This window comes from Lytechinus variegatus, chromosome 16, assembly GCF_018143015.1.
Source record: "Lytechinus variegatus isolate NC3 chromosome 16, Lvar_3.0, whole genome shotgun sequence".
NCBI lineage: Eukaryota > Metazoa > Echinodermata > Echinoidea > Temnopleuroida > Toxopneustidae > Lytechinus > Lytechinus variegatus.
Window position 1 is genome coordinate 9747365 of NC_054755.1, and position 26619 is coordinate 9773983.

The following is a 26619-nucleotide window of genomic DNA, read 5'->3' on the forward strand; positions in this document are numbered from 1 at the left end:
GAAAGGACTTGTCAGATGCTTTATCCGACAGTTACTATGGTAACAGTGCCTCTCAGCCAATCATAATCAAGGAAAGTTGTCAGAGCTGACAACTTGTCGGACGAAAATTTTGATGAAACACTCCACTGGACATTACTGTTCAAGGAAACTGATGCAGTTTTTTTGCAAAATCAGGGGCCTGTTGCACAAATAGGTACAATCAAATTAAGTGATATATCAATCACAACTTGACTTGTAACCAATCAGAAGCATGCATTGGGGATTCGTGCTTGATTTGTTTGGTCACAATTAAAGATTTTTTCAAATGCAACTCCTCTGCGACCTACCCCCCAGGGAGAATTTCATGAAAATTTTGTCAGTGACTTTTACTGACCGATTTCCCCTCAGCCACTCTAATGCAAGGATTTCAGAAGCTTACAACAATGGAAAGTGAAAATTACCAACTACCTTTTCCATGGAATGCTCCTCTGGTCTAAAAATTCATAACGACTTGTGAAGGTCGGCTTATGTAGACCTTATTATATGAAACATATAAAATTAAATCACAAAGGATTTCAATGTTGGCATGAATACATACAAAAGTGATATTCAATTTCAACATTACGTTTTAGAAATATTTGTAGCATTCTTCTTCTGGGCCCTGGTGCATAAAATCACATTACATTTGGTAACAGTACTCAACAGCCTATCAAAATCCTGCATTTTATGGAAGTTATCACCAATGGCAAAATTATTATCACTCTGTGCAAAAGGGTCCAGCTGCATCCAATATGCTACTGAAACTGTTTGATAGAACTTTACAATTAACATAGACAAAAAAAATCCAACAAGGAGGGGTGTGCTGTTGGTGTTACGAAACCAAAGATATACGAACACTACATTGTATAAGGCCTCTTGAACATAATTCAACAGATAAGAAAACAATTTGAATTATAACTTCATGATTTTATTATTTTGTCGACAATGTTGTAGACTTGTGTTTGAATTATAGTAACATTTGTGACGTAACTGTGAGTACATTAAAGCGGATGATCAATGGGTATTATCAAGTTTTTTTTTTATTTCTACCCTTTCTGAAAATAAAAAAGGTTTAACCTTGTAAGCCAGCTCTATGCATGTCAATTATATCTGTGGTCAATAAATAATTTCATAATTTTCACTTCTCTTCCTTTCCAAAATACTTGTATACAAAACATGGTGGAGCACCTTTTACATGTACAATCACCAGATTTAATCAGCAAAGGGAAAAAAGAGTTGCCTGCTTTAGCTGAGCAGGTTAATTTAGAAAGCAGAGAAACAAGGCAAGAAAGTATATAAAAGACGATACAGTAGCTCACTCATGCCGAGATTATGTGAATGAAATTCAGGAACTTGCTGTGCATAACGCTACGACGGGTAACTAAAGACAAACTCGAATCAAACCCAGTTACAATGTTGTCGGACAAGTTGTCAAATGAATAATTTACAACTTTCAAGTGCGGGGGCCTTTTTCAAAGGGGGGGGGGGGCGTAAAAATATCTTTGGGGGTAGATTTATGCAACAGAAATTATTAAAGAACATGAGAGATGGTGCATAGTATGCGCAAAGAGAAGTAAAAACATAATAGCAGAGTCTGACCAAAATAGAACTTGTTGATTTATATGAAGACACAGTATCTCTTTCTCTCTGACTGTACAAATGAAGAATTGCGTTCCTTATGCTACATACGTATAGACTTTCCTGCAAAAGGAGAAGAGAGAAAAAGAGAGAATAAAAAAAGGGTTAAAGTATTGACATTATCTCTAAGAACATGAACAATGACAGTTAATGGGGAATGAAACCTTTGGAACAAAAAGGCTTGTGTAAAAACAGAAAAATCAAAGAATAAGAATAAAGTTTGAGAAAAATTGGACAAATAATGAGAAAGTTATGAGCATTTGAATATTGCAATCACTAATGCTATGGAGATCCTCCTATTGGCAATGCGACAAGGATGTGTGATGTCACTGATGAACAACTTTCCCTTTGGTGGACTATAAAATACCCTCAAAATGTCTCTTTTTGCTTTTCTTATGATGATACAAACTCTTTGTCCATGATGTATTCTTAAAAATATGTATTACATGCCCTCATGTAGAAAGAACACATGATCTATGGATAGATGTGATAAAAGAGGCAATTCAAGTGAAATATATACTAAAGTAATGGGGAGAGTTGTTCACAAGTGACATCACACATCTTTGTCGCATTGCCAATTTGCTATCTCCATAGCATTAGTGATTGCAATATTCAGATGCTCATAACTCTCTCATTATTTGTCCGATTTTTCTCAAACTTTTGTTGATCTGTTTCTTTGATTTTTCTGTTTTCACAAAAGCTATGTTGTTCCAATGGTTTCATTCTCCTTTAACGCACCGTAAATAGACATATTGCTGAAAAAATATGAAAAAAAAAAATGTCTGATGGGCAACCTGGAACAAGAGAGTTGGAACAAATAACTAAATCTTCACTATTCTTCTTTAGATAGGATTGCATAAAGGTTCTCTATGTTGTACTAACAAGGAATATTTAAGGAGCAATTACCCATTACCCATCAAAAATATATTGCGTGAGCAATCTCCAGACAACAAATTTTGAGCAAACTTGTCATTAATCCATTTTTGGGGCTTAAAAAATATCCCACGACTCATACAAATTTTACCTCTGTTGACATTTGTCTACAAAATATTACCAGGCATTTTCCCTTTTCCCCTTAGTTTGTCACCATCAGTGTGAAATGCCTGAATTATTTTTGAAAAGAGATATTCAACCCAGTCTACTGCTTCAAGAAGGTGTTTCACAAAAACTAAAGTCTGACTTCAAGAATCTTAAGAGCCAATGTGCACATGATATTGAATGTGTAAACTCATTGATTAATATGAAGTAGCATTTATCCCACCAGGGTTAAGATTTAACCAATGTTGTGATGTGTTTAATATACAGCATGCAATCAGCAATTTAAATGCAGTTATAGCCAGACTTGTAGTTTTTGTGAAACACAACCTGGGACATGTTCTTAAGTGCCAAGTCAGCTTCACAGAGATATACCATACAGCACAAGAAAGTGTCTCCAGTAATTTGTAAAGTTAATGGGGCCTGGAAGGAAAACCCGGCTTGGGCCCGGAGCGGAAGGTTTGGCAAACAAATTTCTGGGTATTGGATCAGCCTGGGAACTCGGAGCAGGAGCTTCCGATCTTTACTGTTTTAGCTCTCAACCCAGACCGAATTGGCCCAGAGGAAATCCCCCCAACTCCGGGTGTCCGAGTTCCAGTCCAGCCCGGCTACCAGCATTATGTAAAGTCATTGTATTTTTACGAAAACCTTCATGAAACAACCCAGGTAGCAGTTGAAATGAAGTATGAGCTGGATGGCTTACCTATCTTCAGGCGCCCTAGCAAGGTATTCTCTTTCTATCAAACTTTCTATTCTCTTCTTGATGACCACAGGACTGGGGAGAAACCTAGATTTGAGCTGTTCTGTTACCTATTCAAGACAAAGGTACAATGTAAAAGGTGATCAGATAGGAATACAAATACTGAACATTGTGCATACTCTCTATTCAGCCAACATGCTTATATAGAGAATCCAAACTTGAATTAAGAGGTTTCTACATATGTACATGTTTTCTACCTCAAATGTGGCACTCATAAAAGCAAGCATATGCCAGCACTGGCGGCACACACTCTGCCTACACAGACGCGAAATTCAAGAAGTCATCTCACATCTTCAAGTCTCCCAGAAAGTGCTTGAATTCAGATCTTTTGTATTAACATGAAAAACTTTACTTATTTTATATATAGCAAGTACACAATAATGGTGATCTTATGACTATACTTTCTGCTCTTATACATATAAAAGGCAAAACAAAAAAGAACAGTGATCAGGGGATGTTGCAGAAATTTGCAATCAATCAAAAGAAAAATTGATGGGCCAGAAAATTAGTCATGTGTCTTACTACTAATTGACTGCAATAGGAAGAATAACTTGATTAGGTGTGACAAATTGACTTTGCAACAAGTCAACAATGGACTATAAACAGAGTTTTTTTTTTAATTAGCAATTCAGAGGTAAATATTGATATAGCTCTTGCCACTTTCTATCATTTTTAATAGTAAAAGGAAGCCATACAATCATGCATCTTCAATATCCTGGCTTTTCCAAACTTATTGTTAAAGGTTTATTCAACAGGAACATAAAGTGTATAGGGTGATTAAAGAGGAATTATCCACCTTCTTCTTAAGACCCTAAATATCTGCCCGACTTCATCACCAATGAGTTAAAAACAAAAGAAGCTCTTCATTGATACTTTCATATATAACAATGAACAGGATGTACCTAATTAGTACACCAGCTCTGGGGGCAAGTTGGTTACCCTTCCTTGAAAATGATATTGAGTTCTAAACTTCTATTGTCATCTCTGCACAATAGAGGGAGAGTGTAATACCTTCATAGACTGGCAAACTTTAATCCCTCATTTTTCATAATGGTGGAGAGAATAGATACCTCATCCCAATTCCCCCCAAGTGAAAAATATTTTGGTAGTCTCATGCTAATAAAATATATGGACACAATTTATTCATAGCAAAATTTTACTACTCTTCACCGATGTGTTATAGCAGGACCTACAGCTAGGAATTTCTTTAATAATGGAAGCAGAAGTCTAGTCGAGCCAGGGTGATAGTAGCACAAAATCTTATGACATGTGATAGGTCAACTAAAAGCAAGAAAGATTGCAATCTTACCTCTGCTACAAGTACATTGTGTTGCATCTTCTTTCTTGATTTCATTATCCTGACAATCGCTGCTTCAATCGTACAAAAAAGGTTAAGGGAAAAAACATTGTCACAAAGGAATGATTTCGTCTGGATAAGTCAAATTAGGGTCTCCTATGAATACACTACAATTATCATAAGATAATATAACAGTTACAATCGCATAATATATCACAATCATTCAGAGATTTCTGATTATTAGACTTGAGAAAATTTCTAAACATTTTGATTTCTAAACCTTAACCCTATCTAGGCCAGGGGGGGGGGCTCGGAGGCCCCCCTCAATGGGTTGTGCAATATTTTCGCCGCACAAGTTTTCTTGACCGCGCTGCTCGCTGACTTTTTACTTTCAAGTCTTGCGCAACTTTTGAGACCAATTTTGCGTCACCCGGGAAAACGGTTCCGAAATTACGCAATGTTATGTAAGTGCATGTCAGACCAAAAATTGCTCAAAAACGTGATTTCATCAATGTAAATTGTGTTTTCAACCCAAAATCATAAATGTATCATTATATTTAGTTTCGCTGGTCTAAATGCATGTATTTTATGCTGTTTATGATCTTAGAGAAGTCCCCAACGAATTTCATTAAAAAAAATGAAAAACAAAGGGTAAAAAAAACAAGGAAATACATAAGAAATTGCAAAAACAATATAATACATAAGAAATTGATCTGATATCACAATTTTTTTCATGTAAACTTGCTAAGAACACCACAAAGAGTTTCTATGACAAAAATTATAACATTTGGAGATTTATTTATGGAGTTAAAGGAAAATGTATTATTTCGCATAAATTAGCATAATTACTTAATAGCAATTTGCAAGAAATAAATTACTATATATTTTGTAGATTATATCCCAGACAACCTGCGTCCCAATTTTTGGCACGATCGCGTGGTCGACGGCCGAGATCTCAAGGGGGGGGGTGGGGGAGGGCCTGGGAGGCCCCGCCCGGCCTTATGAACTCCCAAAATACCCCGGCCTAGATAGGGTTAAAGCGTGTATTGAGCTACCTCTGTATGAAAATAAACATTTTTGCAACACCTTGCGGCAGTTTTTTTTAATAACTAAAACTCATGACCAGGGTGCCTTAACACAAAGGATAAGCGATTAATCGTACGCTTGATTTTTACGACTGATTGTACATTGTAGTCAATGGAATCAATCATAGAAAAATGTTCTACGATCATTGCTAAGCTTTGCGTTACAGGACCCAGACCTGGATAGTGTTTCATGAAGTATCTTGTGAGTGATTATCGCTGATTAATTTGTTTTGAGTCAGTCAGATGCAAGGATTTCAGTAGCTTACAACGATTGTCAGTGTTTATATCTTGTCATTAAAAAATTTGTTTTTTATTCAATCGGCTTTAAGAATATCAGTAGCTTATAACAGTTGATGTTTCAATAAATTCCCCCCCCCCCCATCAAGCTATCCATAAGGTAAACACAATAACATTTGCAAAGGATATTCATGTTTTCTGTCTTCGTCGACTCTCGTTCTCGTTTCTTTCCTCTCTGGTTCTGACTCTCCCTTTGCTGCAACTGTATGATAAGTACAAATAACAAAAGAATGTAATGAATATGTCTCACTTATACAGTATAAAACAAGAATCTTATTTTGCCAATGCAGCATATGAAGAATAATTCCTGTAAAAAATGTATGCCAATTAATTCACAAAACCTGAATAAATGAATTTTCATCCAAATAATCTGTAAATATAATATCAACCTATTTCCCAGATTTAATTTCATGATACTAACTTAGTTTAGAACTGTTTAATGTATACATGTACATAAAACACTTCCACAATTTCTTCAAAAAGATGTGTATATTATAATGAATAAATGGCTGTCATTTATTGTCTACTCAATTTGATGGAGATTATGACAGGGTAGATAAAAAAAAAGTCAACTTACCAGTTTGAATCTTTACTCTGAAGAGTTTTGACGTGAAAGCATCGTTGACTGAAAAAATATGTGGATTCTCTGCAATGGGAAAGAAATTATGAATAATATTAACATTTTCTATATATCTCATATGATACTATGGGTGAGCATATATGTAATATACATGTAAAATATATATATTTTTCTAACAATGTACATGATTCAGCAATTTTATAGCTATTGACATACAAAAGTGTATTGGAATAAAATGATTATAGATGCCATTTAAAAAAAAATTGCCCAAAATTATCCAAAAAAAATCTTCACTCTGAAAAAAGTTATACACACAAAGTTTTACAAACTGTAATCTACGCAAGATGCCCTGTTCCATAAAGATTTACAATTATGGTAAATTTGCCATTATGGTGACTACCATGGAAAGCTTGAAAATTAGACTGGCTGCTGCCCCTGTTATCAAGGTAAATACCATTGTCATAAGTCCTTTATGGAATGGGCCCTGGACAAATATCATCCAAGCTTCATTTCTATTTGACTATTCATGAAAACTACATTGCAATTACTGAAAAAGTGAGAGAAAAAGATCATTATTTCTACAATGGAGATCAACAAAGTCTGCTTAACATGCACTGTTTTGGGCAAAGGAGTTAGCAAAAGATAGCATGTGGTGTTTGGTTGTGAAAGTTGCCAAGTGACCCTATGTAGACATGGTTAGATCTGTTTTCTCATGCAAATTCAAAGTAAAACCTCACCTATTTCTTTGCCTTTGGGTTCCTTGACTAGGATACGTTGCGTTGGCTTGCCGAGAGCCAGCGATTGCAGCGCCCTGATGAGGTCTTTGCTGGGGATGTCCGTCTCGGAGCACATCTCCTCATACGTCCACTGTTCCTTGACGTTGAAGAGCATGAGGACACACATCTGATAGGTGGAGACCTGGATGATGTGCTTCCTTTCATCACTCTTGCCACCATCCTAAAGAAAGATATTTCAGAAAATAAACTATGCTTTTATACAGTGGGATGGAGTCAAGGACGGAGGTTCTAAGTCATGAGGCCGCTTGAGAAAACCTGCTGCTGTAGACTTTGTACACATGACTCGGGCTGAGGGAGAGGCCATGCCAGGCAAAATGTAGCCTCTTGTCGAGGCCCTGGCGGCTGCTTCCCGAGTGAAGCGAGGGATTCGCTCTGCTTCGCTATATCCCTTGCTTCGCCATGTTCGCTCGGAAAGCAGCCGACAGGGCCTCGACAAGAGGCTAGGCAAAATGTGGCCTCAAGGCCAGCCTCGACTCCATCTATGCAGGTATCAAATCAGAACAACATGTACATCTCTAAGCAGTTTACAAATTATTTATCATTACCCCATTCATTTGATTCTGGCTTGCCTGCAAGCCAGAATCAATTTCCACTCCCTAAGGAGTATTCCAGCAATGAGCTGTCAAGAAGCTCTAATTGCTAAGCCAACAGCATTGATGTTCACATCCTACCAGGTACCAACTTAACACATGGGTGGAGAGTGGCCAAGGGTAAAGTGATGCCTTGCGAAAGTGTACTTGTGCCTCGGTGGGATTGCCCTCGAAGGAGATCAATCATACAGTGCATGGCTTGTAATAGACTATTAAACAACTACCAAGAATGTTCTGTAATCTCATAGGTTTCCATTTGGATAAAAAAAAAAAAACTGAAATAGGGGGTCAAATTTCGAGAGCAGTCTTCCAAATTAATTGTTTTAACAGTAAGATCAATACACTATGACCATTTACCTGGCATCCAATAAACAGCTGTTTGAATCCCAATTTCACACTTACAAAAGAGCTCAGTAGGTGATCTGCTATTAGTATTTTAGTCTGAGAAATAAAAGATATGCTTGGAATTGAAGCTTGGACTGTAATATCAATGGTCAGGCAACTGACACCAATTTGCCACAACACCTCCTGACACACGCAACATCTGCTCTCTCACCTATACACATTTCCAAACATACACAATCATGAAAGTACCTTACCTTCTTACCACCGTGAAACGTTGCATGTAGATCTGCCGAGCCTAGTTGAGGTTGTAGTGATATTTGCCTTCCCGTGTGCTTTGTCAAATAAAACCTAGGAAAGAATGAATAACAGGAAACTTGGATAATAGATTAATTTAGAACCTCACATGAATGATATTGTCATTCTTACATGGTTGAACATGAATAAAACAAAAGTAAAATACTAAATTGCTGGCAAGGACACTATTTCATTACTGGAATTTACCATGGCAACACAACTTGACAGCTCATCAAAGCCTTATACCCAACAAAACTTCAGTTTCTGATATCAGTTTCTGATAATTTTACTATAAATGTTATGTTCAAAACAACAAGGCAAAAGCGATTTTGTGTCTCGCCCACTTATGAAAATAACCAGAAATATCATGATTTGTGAGGGCACGCAACAGAATTGTATTGAAACTTCATTGTGAAATGACTGGGATTGGAATAACACTTGTCATAAGAGCCTTGCAAGTAAACTTTAACGTTGACCTGAAAATGACCTTTGACCTTATCATGTGATCTCCGACTGCAGCATAACATGTAAGTCTCCCAAGTCCATCTACCATCCAAGTTTGGTTGAAAAGCGACTTACGGTTGCGGAATTAGGTGTCATAAGAGAATCTTGCATGTAAACTGTAACGTTGACCTGAAAATGACCTTTGACCTTACCATGTGACCTCCGACTGCAGCATAACATGCAGGTCCCCGAAGTCCATCTACCATCCAAGTTTGGTTGAAAAGCGACTTAAGGCCACCACACAACTTACGACCCGACTGGTCGGCGACTGGCTTGCGACTGAGTGAGGGGAAATGAATCGCAAGGTGGTCATAAGCCTCGACACCGCGCACCTTGCGATCCAATCTGCGACTCACGCATGCGCTTTTTGCCATCGCATCTGAGAAAGTGCGCTTACTACTGCGTATGCGCGTTGTTTATCATAATATGTGTCATGCAACTCTGCTGTCTTGATTGGCTAGCAGTTGAATTGAGCTTGTGATCCAGTCATAAGGATTCGACATGTCAAATCCTTCCGATTTTCCTTGCGACTTGTCTCTGACCGGTCTGCGACTCTCAAGCTGACAAGAGCTCTGACGTCACATCTCCCCACACTCAGTCGCAAGCCAGTCGGCGACCAGTCGGGTCGTAAGGTGTGCGGTGGCCTTTACGGTTGTGGAGTAATATGTCTTTAGGTTTGTGACGGACAGACAACCGATGACATTTGGATCCCTAAGTCTTGCCTTTACCTCTGGTGGGCGAGACAAAAATTCCAATGTAGACTTAAGTTTTACAAAAAATGTCCCTTATGAATTACGTTTACTAATTAACTTATTACCACCAACATAAACATCCAGGGCATAAATTCTATACTACATGTATCTTACAATATTTGCAGAGATCATTTTTTATAAAGATTTTTATGCATTTGGATTCATGAAAGAAATGTAGTTACCTTTTGAAAGCTTCAAAGGCATTTCTTGCTTGCGTTGGTACATTGCATTGTGGGGTTGCTGATTGTGTCGGCCAGAAGCCCGTCGTTAAAACTCTGACGTTGAGGTCAACACCATACATATTGACCTAAAATATGGAAATTGATATAAACAATACAATCAGAAAGGATGTACGTTAAGCATAGAAAAAAATTGTAACAAAAAGATCTAAAAGATCCAAATTTATGGGGGAAGACCTATGTGTCCATGAGGTCAATAAAGGAATATTTGCAAGTCCTCACTATGATTCGTTTAAACTAAACCTTGTGAAGTTCTTGTTGGGGAATGTCTAATGCAGAGTTTCAACCTGCAGATTTCAACACCTCCCTTAATGGTTTTAAGAATAAAAAGTTGCAAAGTAGGGATTATTTTATTGTCCCAGAACTGGGCAAACTAACTATGCCTACTAAATCATACAGCAATACAAGACAAACAGTCTTCCAGGGTAAATAGCTGAAAGAAAGTTTACCATGCCAACTAAACATTTCATAGAAGTTTACTGAACATCATGTACAGTGAGACGTATTGGAAGCAGCATTGGGCCATTTCATGAAATTCATGAGTTACGAATGACTCAAGGCACGATTTGTGACCCGTTCTTGTGCATAATCTATTTTTATGCAGCTTACTTTAATAGCAACTCATGGCGTATTATGGGACACAAATTATTTAGTTGCCTATTCAATGACGCACTCAATATTACAGAGCTGCCAACCTGAAAAAGAATATTTCAGACTTTTAAAGCTGAAAATCAGTATTTTGGCGAGGAAATCAGTATTTTCAAAGAAATACCATAGGACAACACATAAAACTGAAACTTGAGAAATCAGTATTTTGGATGAAACCATCAGTATTCTTCTCATTTTTCAGTACTAAATACTGAAAATCTGTACTACTTGGCAGCTCTGATATTACCCTGACTTTTGCTCTAGCTGTATAAAGGTGCATGGAGCTCTAAAGGAATTAATCCTGTCAGGTACCCGTTACCCCCCTCCCGAGTTGAGTGCTGAACAATTTGGACCAGTTTCTTGAAGGTAATTGCATTATGACAGGGATTAAAACCCATGACCCTCTCTTTCGAAGAAAAGAGCGAGAACCACCAGACCACGTTTTACTCCACTTTAACTTAAAAACAAACAGCTAATGAAACGTCCTGGTCAGATATTAATACTACTTACCTGAGCTGATTGCACATGAATCTTGAATTCATCCATAAAAGTATTGGATAGCGTCATGTCCTTGAACATGCCTTCTAGTTTTGATGTGAATTGACATCCACACTCCGTCTGTAAAATAGCAGGAATAACATGATTAATATAAGTTGGGAATATAGAAAATCAAATGTTTTTTTTATTGCCCACCCTCTCCCTCCCCAGGTAAAAAAACCCCATACAAACAAACAGCACACACACACACAACACAATTTTTGAAAATAATTTTTTAAGATTCCAGAGTCATTTTTAAAATTTACAAAAGAGGAGAAAATATAATTTGTATCAGCTTGATAATTTTTTTACTGGTCATGTCGGACCAGTGCCAGTGTCGCGTGCAGGCCCCACCTTACAAAAGTAGTAATCAATACAAATCAGACAGATCAAGATTGATTTTCATTCCTTTCTCTCATGTACATAACAGAGATTGATTTGAATTTGGGTAAATTGAAATCAATTAAAATCTTTGCAGTACAGGCCCCCACTGCATAAAACTTACTGTTGTAATTTTGTCATCCAATGGTAATTACCTTGGTAACAATGATAAACTCAATAGCCAATCAAAATAAAGGATTTCAAGGTAGTTAACATTGAATGGCAAATTAACCATAATAGGAAACTTCATGCAACCAGGCCTAGGTAAGTACTTTAAAAATAGCCACACCAAGTATACTTTTCATGGTACCTTTAACTTTGAAATCATGTTCTTTTCCGAGTCGTCTGATACACTCTTGTTGAGAAGTAACCTCTTGGCGAGATGCTGTTTGTAGTAGCGTTCAAAGACATCTTTCTCTTGTAGAAACCTGAAGAGCACCATGCTCTTGTCAAGGATGTTCTCTACTTCTTGTTCACTTAGCTGCAAAAGAACAATTATAACAATCACAACAGCTATACACTCAGCTATAGCTTGAGCTATACATTCATCAGTTTTCTCCATCTATTTCCATACACAGAAACCTTCACCTTATTTTAAAAAGCATCTTTGTAAGTTTTCCAAAGCATTTCATACCAACTTTGTATTGGTTCAGGGTTTTTTAGTTGATATGAAACCATTCATATACAAATTTCTCATCCTGAATTAGATTTTTGTTTCTATTGTATGCTTACAAACTTGATGTCCTTAACAGGTTAATTACTCCTGTTCGTAACTGCGAAAATTTCACTTGCTAGGAGCCAGTGGGAACGTACATGTACATCGGTGCTTAATTACTTCACACCTTTTTCAAATAACAAAGAAAAAAAAATAGAGAAACAGGTCATTTTGAAATGTATAACAATATGCTAGAGGATCTTACCCCTTTTACGCCCTTTTTGAGTTTGTCGTCGATGAATAGTGACAGGTACTCTGGGGATTTGGTGTTGAGGTTGAGGAAGTACTCAAAGTCGCCTGAAATGGTCTGTTTGAACTTGCGATCCGTACCAAATGAATCCCTGAGGAACATGTCAAACCTGTCTTTGAGCTCAAGGAGATCCTGTATAGGCAGAGACAGCAAAAGTAATGACGTTAAACTTAATAATGATAACAAAGGCAATCATACAGCTCTACTTACAAAAAATAACCTGTTCAGATACACACATTTATCATATATTGATTACCCCAGCTTTAGCCCAAGCTGTAGTTTTGAACACTCTCAGGCCAAATTGCATAAATTCATAACCAAAGATTCAGGATATTTTCATCAGTTCTATCCTGTGTTAGAGTCCATGGCAGAATAGTGCTAACCAAAGTTTTGCAATTATTCCCAGATTTTTATGCAACAAGACCAAAGTCGGTACATGTTCCCCTCAGCTGGGTTAAAAGCAACTCAATGTGGGTTAAGTACTTGCTGAAGGAAATAATCACCAAAACTTTGACATTAACGACTTCACTATCAAAACTGGAACAGGAAAGGTCCATTTCTAACAAAGAGTCTCAATTGGTCAATCCCAACTACAAAAGGATACCAACACTATTGTCCATCACACAAATGTCTATTCACTGTGTAGTTTCAATATAAGGAACACCCTCACATACACCATTGCTTTAACATCTTTACAAGTTGTCACATTTCATGAGGTTCATGCAAGAGGCTACTGAACCTGAACGGTGCCATCAGTATCCTTGGGGAACTCACCTGTACATACTGAATAGGGTTCTTGCCCCCTTCCTCTTCCTGGACTAATGCCTTGCCTTGTTCCCTCAAGTAAGAACTCACACAGCGACACATCGTCTCTAGACCGTTTAGCACTCTCTTGAATAATTTGTACATACATGCTAGATCTGTTGAGGCAAGTATAGAATTAATAAATTTGTTTGGATTAATGATTCAAGATTCAAAATATGTATTGACTGTACAAACACAGAAATTCAGCTGATCATCAAATATTAGTGAGAGATCAGGGGTGTGTTTCATGAAAGTTGTCAGCATTGACTAAATTGTCAGTGCTGTCTATTTTAGTGAAATCCTTGCTTTTGATTGGCTGAGAGGTACTGGCCTCTGACTATTACTATGGTAACTGTCGGAGAAAGACAACTCAGTGCTGACAACTTTCATGCAATGGTACCCAGTTCTTACCAAAGAATTCAAATTTCTCCTAGATCTCATTGTTTAGATTAATGATGCAAGATTTAAAATATTTGTCTGCAAAACACAGAAATTTGGCTTATCAGCAAGTATTAGTGAGATATTGGTTTTGACAAAAGAATTCAAAGTTCTCCCAGATCTCACTTCATCATCAAGAATTTTCATAGGAAGTACAGCCAGAAGTCATTATTGGGATTGAGCTTTCAATAACGTAATTGATACTGTCTTTCAGAATCAAGCTAGGTGATGGAACTAAGTTCAGCAGCCTTTAATATGCTCTCAAACAACAATACCATACTTAAGATAACCAAATACATGTACATGTATATGGAGTGTTTCACAAAACAATTCAGAAGGATGTGGAGTAGCTTATAATAATTGGTGAAATGTGACTATTTGCTTCATGAACTGCTCCCCTGTTAATTACACCTATTGCTAAAATGAATTTCTGTTAGTTACCACATGACTAGGATAGTTCATATATCATGTATATTACCTTCTTTTTTGTTGTTCTTCAACATGTGAACTACACCTGAGTTTTCCATCTGAAAACAAAAGAACATTTGAATGCATATATTTAACATAAATACTTGTGATGTGGGTTGTAGAAATGTACAAGAACCCAATGTCTTACATTCATTTATATTCCAACAGGATATATTTGATTGACAATGCCCCAAAAATGTAAGCGTGTAGATTATATGAATATATTTTCAAATACGGATATACAGTACAGTGTTTCTGTATACGAAGTCAACCTTCCATTTGTCAAATATTCTCATTACTTAACCCTATCTAGGCCGGGGGGCTCGGAGGCCCCCCTCAACGAATCGCGCAATATTTTCGCCGTGCGATTTTTTTTGACTGCGTCGCTCACTGACTATTTACTTTCAAGTCTTGCGCAACTTTTGAGACCAACTTTGCGTCACCCGGGTACGTGGTTCCGAAATTACGCAACATTATGTACGTGCATGTCAGACCGAAAATTGCTCAAAAACGTGATTTTGTGTACAAAGTCAATGCAAATTGTGTTTTCAACCAAAATTCATAAATGTATGATTATTTTTAGTTTTGCTGGTCTAAATGTATTTATTTTATGCTTTTTATGATCACAGAAGAGTCCCCAACAAATTTCATTGAAAAAAACAATGAAAAACAAAAGGTCAAAAAACAATAAAATACATAAGAAAATTATTTGATATCGCAATTTTTTTTCAGTTACACTTGCTAAGAACACCACAAAGAGTTTCTACACCAAAAATTAGTACATTTGGAGCTTTATTTAGGGAGTTAGAGGAAAAAGTATGATTTCGCATACTAATTACGCATAAATTAGCATAATCACTTAATAGCGATTCGCATGAAATAAATTACTATACAATCTTGTAGATTATGTCCCAGGCAACCTGCGTGCCAATTTTCGGAGCAATCGCGCGGTCGACGGCCGAGATCTTAGGGGGAGGCCTCCCAGGCCCCCCCGGCCATATGAACTCCAAAATTACCCCGGCCTAGATAGGGTTAAAGCATTATTTCAGACCAGAAAAAACAATTAGATTATTTACATCTTTTAAGCCAAATTTTGTTGAAGTCGAACACATTTCTGTTGTCCCAAGAGAAGTGACTTCGGCAAAGTCACCCGTCATTCAGTATTTTACAAAATGTGTGAAATATATGTAGATCAAAACTCACCTCTACAATTGTCCTCATGTGTTTGCAAATTAATTCCTCTTCTAGAACCTGAAAACAGAGGGGAAAAAATCAATATGTGTGAATATCAAAACTTGCTATAACATATTTGCTGTATCACACAGCTTAAAGCTACTGCAATCATCACATCTGACCGGCTGATAGTAAACGTGTTTGTTATAACAAGTCTGAAAGTGGAACCTGAGTGGGATAAATGTTAAAGGGGAAGTTCACCCTGAAGAAAACTTTGTTGCAAAAATAGCAGAAAAAATAGTAAAAAATATTGGTGAAGGTTTGAGGAAAATCCGTTAAAGAGTAAGAAAGTTATTAGAGTTCAAAGTTTTGGATTTGTGACGTCATAAACGAGCAGCTGCCCCATGTGTTATGTAATATAAAATGCATGAATTTCAAATTTTGCATGGTTCCTGATGACTTAATTTTGTTTTCTTTTCATGATCGGGTGTGAAATGATTTGTCTATTGATATACAAAAGGTACAGTAAACACCATTTTCAATTTTCTGAGAAAATGACATTTCATTGATTTTTTACCATTCGCTATGTAGGAATGCTGCTCGCATATGACGCCACAAATCAAATAATTGAAATTCTAATAACTTTTTAATTATTTGATGAATTTTTCTCAAACCTTCGGCAATATTTTTTATTATTTTTTCTGCTATTTTTACAATAAAGTTTTTGTCAGGGTGAACTTCCCCTTTAAGTGGCCCTATACTGAACAGCAATTTGACAAGAATGAAGGATTCTGCAGGGTTGCTTCAATGTTTCCTTGGCAACTAAAATGTGACAAAGCTACTTTAAGCTATTCTGCACAATGCTCTCAAAGAATTGCTGAGAACAAGAACTATCGCAAAAAAGAAATATACAACCATTTTCTCACCTTGACTATAGGGTCTTCTGTAGATTTGTCTAGATAATGCACCGCCCTCTCTGCTTCCTCGTTGATGCGGGCCTCCACTTTCCTAATGTACACCGATGCACTGTTCTCGGCTAAGAAGTTCTGACTCTCCATCTGTAAACATACAAAGGAAGTGATTGGTAATCTACAATCTGACATCGTCTGTCCAACCTTAATAGAAAAGGAACCTAACCCATAGACTTGATACAAAGGAATAGAGGAGTAATGTAGTGGGACAGCATTCAAAACGAAAAGTAATGAGTGGATCTGTTTGTTGGAAAATATCAAATATATGTGAAGTTCTAATACAGTTTGAGCTTACCCTGTAGAAGTCTGCAGACTGGTCAAGAAACGGCCTTTCAAAGTCTTCCATGTAAACAGACCTTGAGTCAATCCCTAATACCATCAACATCTGACATGCATTCTTCACTGCTAACCTGAGTATTTGAAGAAGGAAAAATATAAGCAAAAATTTAGAAATAGCATACTGGATATTTCTCAATGTAATGCATTAAAAACACAAATGTGTAAATGAGGAACCACAATTACACAACAAGGCAAAAGCGATTTTGTGTCTTGCCCACTTATGAAAATAACCAGAAATATCGTGATTTGCGAGGGCACACAACAGAATTATATCGAAACTTCATTGTGAAATGACTGGGATGGAATAACACTTGTCATACGAGCCTTGCACATAAACTTTAGACCTGAAAATGACCTTTGACCCTACCATGAGACCTCCGACTGCAGCATAACATGCAGGTCCCCCAAGTCCATTTACCATCCAAGTTTGGTTGAAAAGTGACTTACGGTTGTGGAGTTGTGTCATTAGGTTTGTGACGGACAGACAGACTACGGACAACATTTGGATCCCTAAGTCTCGCCTTCACCTCTGGTGGGCGAGACAAAAATTGCAGGATGGATATCTAAATAAGCATTACTTCTAAATCAAATAAATATCAAGTTTCAGGAATTTGCTATATTTAAAAAAAAAAGCAAATAAAATGGGTGACAAACAGTGACATGCTTGATGTGGAAAAAAAAAAAAATAATAATGTGATTCATAAAGCGCCTAATCCACTTCGTAGAGTGCTCAAGACGCACCAAGAGCCAAGAGTTAAATTAAAGAGTTTTGAGAAGATGTTTAAAAGTCTTGACAGAGGTACATTTTATGATGTCTTCAGGAAAGCTATTCCACAAAGTGGGGCATGCACAAGCAAATGATCATTCCCTCCAAGTTTTTGAAAATTTTGGAATAAAAAAGGTAGCTAGAAGTGGAAGAGCCCAAAGACCTAATTGGTCTGTATTAATTAAGGAAAGACTGTATTGTGGTGCTGATCCATGAAAGCTATGAAAAGCAAGCAACAAAATCTTACAGATAATCTGATTTTTTATAGGGAGCCAATGCAATCATTCCATTAATTTGTTTCAAATAACATCTTAAAGGAATGTACTCAAATTCCAGGGCGTCAGCACGTACCTGTCTATAACCTCTCCTTTCCTCTCCCTCATGACCAGATCAAGAAGTGTCTGTCGGAGATGATCCCTAATATTCCCGTACCTTACTACTTGGTCTCTGAAGATCTTCAAGCCCAGGTTGTAGACATTGTCAACATTGTTCTGCTGAACATATACCCTGTCCTGGAGGTAGAAAGCAACACGGACAATGCATGAATGGATGATGATCACTGAAACATAGGTTCTGTGGGTGATTTCGTCCCTAAAATGCTAAACAGAGCCATGTAAATCACAAAGTGCCCCAGAAAATCCCCACTCACTTCAGTGTTAATGCTTATTGAATGTAGCAAATTTAGGCAACTTCTGGTAAAAAGTAGCCCCTGAAAAAAAAAAAATTCTTGCCTGACAATGATAGGTTATAAAATAAAACAAAATTTATAGTATTTTGTTAATCCTCCTGGTTTAAAGAATAACAAGTGGAATGCCTCTGGCCGTCTCACCTGCATCACGCAGTTCAATATAGCAGCAGTGCTCACTTTGAATACTACTCTAACTCGCACAAGATGTTCAGTGATACATGGTTACTCTTATTTCCCTTTTTAATGAACTAGACCAATAAACTTACAGAGATATGATGGTTATTCAACAAAAAACCCCAACATGGCCATGGTCAAGTTCATTGACCTTACATGACCTTTGACCTTGATCATGTGACCTGAAACTCGAACAGGATGTTCAGTGATACTTGATTACTCTTATGTACAAGTTTCATGAATCAGATCCATAAACTTTCAAAGTTATGATGGCAATTCAACAGATACACCCAATTCGGCCAAAGTTCATTGACACCTTTGACCTTGGTCATGTGACCTGAAATGCGCACAGGATGTTCAGTGATACTTGATTACTCTAATGTCCAAGTTTAATGAACTAGACCAATAAACTTTCAAAGTTATGATGGTAATTCAACTGATACCCCTGATTCGGCCAAAGTTCATTGACACCTTTGACCTTAATCATGAGACCTGAAATTTGCACAAAATTTTCAGTGATGCTTGATTACTATTATGTCCAAGTTTCATGAATCAGATCCATAAACTTTCAAAGTTATGATGGGAATTCAACAGATATCCCCAATTCGGCCAAAGTTCATTGACCCTAAATGACCTTTGACCTTGGTCATGTGACGTGAAACTCATGCAGGATGTTCAGTGATACTTGATTAACCTTATGTCCAAGTTTCATGAACTAGGTCCATATATTTTCTAAGTTATGATGACATTTCAAAAACTTAACCTCAGGTTAAGATTTCGATGTTGATTCCTCCAACATGGTCTAAGTTCATTGACCCTAAATGACCTTTGACCTTGGTCATGTGACATGAAACTCTAATAGGATGTTCAGTAATACTTGATTAACCTTATGGCCCAGTTTTATTAACTAGGTCCATATACTTTCTAAGTTATGATGTCATTTCAAAAACTTAACCTCAGGTTAAGATTTGATGTTGACGCCGCCGCCGTCGGAAAAGCGGCGCCTATAGTCTCACTTTGCTTCGCAGGTGAGACAAAAACCCTTGCTCAAGTTCACCTATTCATAAGATCTCTCTCTAGAATAAGTAAATTTTATATTCAACCCACTTTCTGGCACTCTAAAACAACAACTCGAATATTGGGGTTCTTTGTTTTATTCTTTTAAATGAAGAAAATAAAAAAAAGGCTGAAGTGTACTGTGCATGTACACTGTAGCATAAAGCATGTTGCAATACAGAAGCCTAGAATACTTTGGATATTTTTTTATATTCTTGTACCTAGACCTACTTAGTAAAATTCATACATCTATACACACCATATACATGAGAATGTCTCGGATCATGATCATAGCCGTCTGATGGTCGTTCCATGCTCCATTCAATGTCTGCAGAAAGTTGTTGTTGAGTGCTTTTAAAACTTCCACACGGACCTAAAATAAGAAAAAAAAATTAATGTAGGGGCGTTTACCAGGCTATACTTCAGAATTGACAGGAGTACAATTACGGCTTTTCATGAAAATTGTCAGCAGTAACTACATTGTCAGGTCTGGCAATTTCAGCGAAAGCACTCGTCTCTGGCAGTTACTTCTGTAACTGTAAGAGAATGAGAATTTGTCATTCCTGACGAGCTTTGTGAAATGGTAGGCCTACCTGATATACCAGGGGTGACTTGCAAAGAGTTGAAGATTTTAAACCAACGCAAGTCGTATCAAAGACCTATTGCTTTTCAACCAATTGGAAGTGAGCATTTGGGATTTTGATTTCTGGAAAGGGCCCCAGACGACAAGGAGTTCATACAACCCTTTTCCCTTCCAAAGTTCATCACTTCCTCTGCTTAGGCTTAAGTCACAACTCAGAGCAGCAACCGATCGATTCGTAGCCTGCTCAGGCGCCACTGGAATTTAGGCATCACCGAACGATGTTTGTAGAAGTCAAGTGGGCTGTGAAAATACTAAGCGGTGGCCGAGCAGTGCCCGGACAACTACCCATTACCCAAGGGCAAATCTGGGTCAAATCGGGAAACTTATCTGTTTGGCGTCCGAGCAGTGATCATCTGACAACCCACCAATCCTGGGCGGACCCCCACCAGCCATCGGCCTATTTTTAGGTAATCACCCGTCCAAACTTAAATTCGCCGCGAGACCATCGACCATCTCTGACCGGCCAGTGGCCAGCCGATGACCGCTCAATAGCTGTTGTTTCAACAGCTACTATTTTCGACCTAAATCATTCGACGGCAACCGCTCGATTACGTTGGGGGCCGGACGGCCACCGAGCGTATTTCGGGCGGTGAGTGAAAAGTAAGCAGGCACTGCCAGAACTTTAACTCCGCGCTAAATCATGAGCGGCGACAGAGCGATGCCCCAAAAACCAGTCATGCACAGGCGATATTAGCTAAAAACCCGGTCGCTGAGCAGGCTAAATTTTTTAGTTGTGACCTTAGCCTTAGACAAGTAGAAATACTAAAAAATATTACATTTTGAATTAAGATTGAGAATTTAAAAAAATTATAAAAAAAAAATATTGACAAAAATAACTAACTACATGTACATGTATGCACATGTAATTTAAATTTCAATATGATGGCAGGGCTCCCTTGTAAAGCAGGCCTCTGGCTTGAATGGGACTACCATGCTTTTTATAAAGAAAACATGAATAGATAAAAAAAATAAATAAAACAACTATCCAAAATATATTTCGATTTAAGGAAATGTAAAGTACATATTGGAAAGCTTTTCACCTAATGTGCATTTAATGACTCATATTAGTTTGTGTGTGATACTGTTTCATATTGTAACTGCTGAACATGTAAGCTTCTAAAAGAATTTGCCCTTCCAGAGGCCCACATGATTGACAGCAGCCACACAGGCCTTCAATAAAGTTATCAAAACACAAGAGGGTTCTCCAAGGCCAATAGCACATGAGCCTGTAATAAGTGACATGTCAGTCTTTTGAACAGACGTCATCTGAAGTTAGTGATACTGCCTGCCTTGTCCGTCCCACACCTGTCCTTTCTGGAGGTACATACTCACCTTTTCTACCAAATGTTCTGTGACGACATCCCTCAGTCCCGTGTATAGCCTTTCGCCGTGCTTATGGAGCACCATTGTGTACGCATTTCGGTAGAGCTCCTCGAAGCTCAGGCCACTGTTGTTTTTTCTCTGTATTTCCTGGATGGCATTCTTGAGCAGGTTCCAGATGCTGGACACATACTTTTCATCCATGTTTGTCTGAAAACAAAGGGAAGAAGTAAATGCGTTATTCATTTGTACTTTACACGACGTCTACTATACACCCATTTGACGTATCCCTATCAGCCAACAGAGTACTTGTACATGTATGTGGGCTACGTGTACATGCGATGACATCAACGTTTAATTTCAATTACCCAAATCCAACATGTACTTGTACAATGTAGGCCTACATTTACAATTTGTACATGTACCCAGGATATCTTCCAAATATGTACACCTTAGTTGGTCGACATGAATATTTGAAAAAAATATTAGTTAAAAACTAAAGATGTGCATGTAATATACTTAGTAAAACTACAGGTAGAATACACTTCAAAAAGCATTGCAACAAGTGTGTAGTACATTACATGTAGTGAAGTGGAAATTTTGATATTTTGAGTTTTACCTGTACTACAAGATAGACCTGGAAACTTGACTGCAGGAACAACTGTATTTTTCCAGTAGATGCGGTATAAAGGTATAAAGGTACATTTGGAAGGAAAATAAAGTGGGGCAGGGGGCTTGACGAACTCAATATTCATAACCTGGATCCTGTTTTTATCTACATGTGTCGATTTATATTTGTGTGTACTTGTACATGTAATTCATTGGATACTGTAGAATTTTCTCATTTGATGAAAACAGAACTCTCTAAAGCTTTGTTGTACTTTATAGCTTTGCCATCCTAGGAGTAAATCATGAAGCATCATCGCATTACTCATTTCAGAATATTTCCCTCTAAACAAATCTGAAAAGTACATGTAGCCAAGGGTGGCCAAGTCCCAGCTGAAGTCCAAGTCGGGGTTACAAGCTCTTGCATAGTGAAATCGAAAGTGATTTTTTAAGGCGAGTCTGCATGATACTTAGCTTTATCACTTGACTTAAAATTCAGTAACAAAAAAAAAAGCATGAGAATGTTCTTGAGCAAAGGATTTCACGTAAGAAAAAAAATAAAAAAAAAAAAAATCTGAAAAAAAAATAAAAAATTGAAAATTTCAATTCTAGACGGGAGAATATCATGCCTTTTTTTTCAATGACAAATTTGCTATGAGCCAATCAAATGCAAAGATTTCATTGAATGGCAACATTAATGTCATACATATACAAATGGTTATGCAATAGGTCTTGGGTCAGGTTGGGAGGTTAACATTGTAAAAACACATCAATCGCTAAATGAACTGACCAATCAATATCAATGTTAGATGCGCATTTGTTTTAAGATACTGATCAGGGACCAATCAGTGCGGTTCTTTCATATTTGCAATCCATCGGAAACCTTTGTGTTACGGAGCCCTGATGTTTTTTTTAACAATTGGCGACACTGTACTTACATGTATCTATCAAATAACATCATGAACACATGTACATGTAGGAGAAGCGAAGGTGGAGGGAAGGATGTCAAAACAAAAGTTAAATCTATCCGAAAAACTGTCTATTTTTTCATATAGATCTGGATTTTCTTCAACACAGAGTAGCAGAATTAACTGTGGAAGTTTATGCATCAATTCTCTCATAACTTTCAATTTAATGTCCAAACGCAAGGTAAATCTTCATGTCTCGGAAAAACTATTATCTTTTTTTTTAATATCTGGGTCCCCCCCAAAAAAAGAGTATCAGGAATAATTATGAAATTATGGCAATATCATCATAAGGTACAGTTTAATTACTAATATCGATGAAGAGAATCTTTTGCTCATAAGACAATAAGACACAATTTGGTGTCTGCACTAAGACCTCAATAAAAAAATATTGAGAGAAAAACCTTGGTAAAAAGACACTAAACAAAATGCTGTAAATTGCTCAGGCCAGGGTTTACACTCAAGTCAGAAGAGTTCATGTAGTTTACACATGACGTAGATCTAGGTTCGACATTTCTTTGCTATTTTTTTCATTAATATCAAAGTTAGAATAATGGATTGATGACAACAATAGCATCTCTAGAAAATGGACAAACAATATAGAATTTGACAATAAAAACTAAACTAGCAAAATATCACCTGGGCACGACCGCTTTGTCTGTTTAGTCAATCATCGTCTAGAATTTGACTCGAGAGATCCTAGGCCTTTTTTTTTCATAAAAACATTCCATGCTAAGTCCGAACGTTCAAAGGCCTAAATTCCCTGTAATTGTTGTATGTTGTTGAGTCTTGGTCCCCCCCCCCCCCGGCCCCCCTCAATCACAAATTATGTTTTTGCAATCCCAAGAACACTTACGGAGTACGGTAAAGTATTAGTTCTTGACTTAATAAAAATAATAAACATTCTACGATAAACAATCTGTGTAACTTAGATATCTAAATTGCAGAACATACTGGAAAGGCACGAATCCTCATTCGAGAGTCTTTCTTCGGTGGTGGTGCTTTCATCGAGTTACTCATGTTGGCGACTTCTGGATAATTAAAAAAATGACAGGAAAAAAAACACAAGTATCAAGTCAAGTCTACTTGCAACAGCAGTTTGACTTTGAGGGCTGTTTTCTGTAGAATTTCCAGAGCCTATAAAAAATTATTCAGTGGAGTCATATTGGAACATGCCAATTCAATTGAGGCATCCGAGTATATGAAATAATTTGTAGTAATTTGAGTTTGTCGAATCTGGTGCAACCATAACACGGGTGATTCACTGCATTGCATTCACTGTGTTTACGGATGTAGGCGAGCTCGAAGACTTGTTCTACATGGACTCCGCTACTGCTGCACCTTCGTTTTATGTGGATTCGCGAATTCTATTTTGGAACAGTGACTCAGCTGGGTAGTTTATTCTGAAGTTTCATCGAATCTCTGGACATCTATTCGAAATTTCATGATGGGTCACTGATAAAGTGTAGTCGAAGGCTCAGGATATCCTCCAAAAAGGTACTCACAGTACGTCAAAAGTGCAAAAATACGCACTTTTCTGATAATATTTATGGCATTCAACACATGAACGAAGCCTCAACACTTGACCCGATTTGTACACAGTTGGAGAACTACTTTCTTCCACCAAAATTCTTTGCCCCAAATTTCTTTTCGAGAGGTAATAGCAGATAAATTTTCATATTTTCAGCCAAATTTCATTGCTTTCTTTTGATTGTGTTATATTCTATCTCCAGATTCGGATTTGATTCAGATAACCAACGATAAGCGAATGGATATTATTTACAGTGAAGTGCAATTCGCCTCTAGTATTCCACGGTTGTGACGTCATAGGTCATGACCATCCATTGGGCCTACTCTGCAAAATATGTTTTGCTGAATTATGACAAAACAAAAGATTGAAGAATTAATGGAAAGGGGGGAAAACGGAGATAAATTATTCAGGCAAATGGCAGTTCCAATTAGAATACCAACAAATAATCTAACAAATAAAAAGTATATCAGTTAACGATATGACGACAAATGAATAAGCGAATTTATCACCTATTTAGGTAAATTGTTTACTATAAAACTTCGAATGGTACTTCTCTGTAGCCTACATTCAATATATTTCATTGTTATAATAAAAAAGCACTGAAAATTGTAAATTGCTATACTTATAGATGATTATAACTCTATAGAGAACTTTAACTTAGGTTCAGCTAATTAGATTCTAATACATGATACAATATTTTTGGTTGATTATTTTGATTTTTTGTGCTTTATATATGATAAACAGTGAATGTGATTATATACATATATATTTACATAAATCATTGATTATGAGTAAAATAAAAAAATTAAAAGAGATAATCATTTCAAACACTCAGACTTAATGTAAAAAGACGAAACTGATTATACATGAGTCAGATTTGAAAAAAAGGCAGTAACATATCACCTACATATAGTCACGCCAAGAAACTTTTTTCCAAGCAATCATGTTAAACTCTGCATGGATATTGATTTTTAAAATCTAATTTGCAAGTGTCACTCTGATGCAGCGGCTATTCACTTTTCCATAAATTTGCACACCAAAATTCAAGAATTAGGAACATGTCTACACATTTTAGCTGACAAGCACGGGGGCGGCAATCGGGGGGGGGGGGGCACATGGCCCCCATGCACTTTTTGAAGCCCTGAAAAAGAGCCCTTTTTACGCAAGAAGAATTAATGCCCACGAAGGTTTACTGCATGTATCCCTTTCACTGAGGAGGACCCGACACCATCATGCCCTTTCTCACACAAGTCCCAATTTTATTTAGCAAAATGCCCTCTCTTAAACGATTTGTGTGTCCCTTTTACCTGAGAAGGACCCGAATTATGTGTAGCTTGAATCTAGCTTTGATTACCGCCGGGAATGCAGCTCACGAACGTGTTCTGTGCCCCGTTTCACCTGAGAAGAACCCGTTTTAAGTGCCTTCTTGTACATTGCACTCGTTGGCTGTCAACCCCCCCCCCCCGTACCCCCCCTCCATTAGTAGGTGCCTCTCGCGAACGTGCTGTGTGCCCCTTGAAGGACCCGTTTTATGTGTGAGCAAGTGCAACTTCCTTCTTGTATGTGCCCCTTTCACCTGCATGAGAACATTGGAGAAGGACCCATTATAACGAGTGCCCCTTTGAAACAAGAATAAGGATAAACCTACGTGCCTTGCTTCATGGGTCATGTGAGTGGGGTAGATAAGAGAACAAATGGGGGGATCTTGCCCCCCTCCCCCCTCAACAAATTTTTCACGACGAAGAAAAAAAAGAGAAAAGGAAATAGAAAGGGAAAAATGTGATATAGAATTTTAATTGTCAAAAATCTATCGCAAAATTGGAATTTCGAATCAAAGACGAAGAAGAAGAAGAAATAAACAATTATTACAAATACGACACCCGAGTTGATTGATTGATGACTGATGCTTGATTGA

General features: G+C 37.3%; 1 protein-coding gene across 1 annotated transcript; it reads right to left on the reverse strand.

Moving 5' to 3' along the window:
* Nucleotides 1–311: 311 nt before the first annotated feature.
* Nucleotides 312–24798, reverse strand: LOC121430228 (cullin-3-like). The gene is made up of 20 exons (XM_041627505.1): nt 24128–24798; nt 21615–21812; nt 19899–20012; nt 18073–18233; nt 16912–17026; nt 16572–16703; nt 15676–15723; nt 14483–14531; nt 13537–13682; nt 12718–12894; nt 12108–12278; nt 11390–11497; nt 10175–10299; nt 8697–8790; nt 7448–7667; nt 6708–6776; nt 6260–6332; nt 4761–4830; nt 3395–3501; nt 312–1719 (listed from the first exon to the last, which is right to left on the reverse strand). Exons 1-20 carry the CDS (start codon nt 24191–24193, stop codon nt 1695–1697), a joined length of 2268 nt encoding a protein of 755 aa, XP_041483439.1. The 5' UTR covers nt 24194–24798; the 3' UTR covers nt 312–1694.
* Between the last annotated feature and the right edge of the window lie 1821 nt (nt 24799–26619).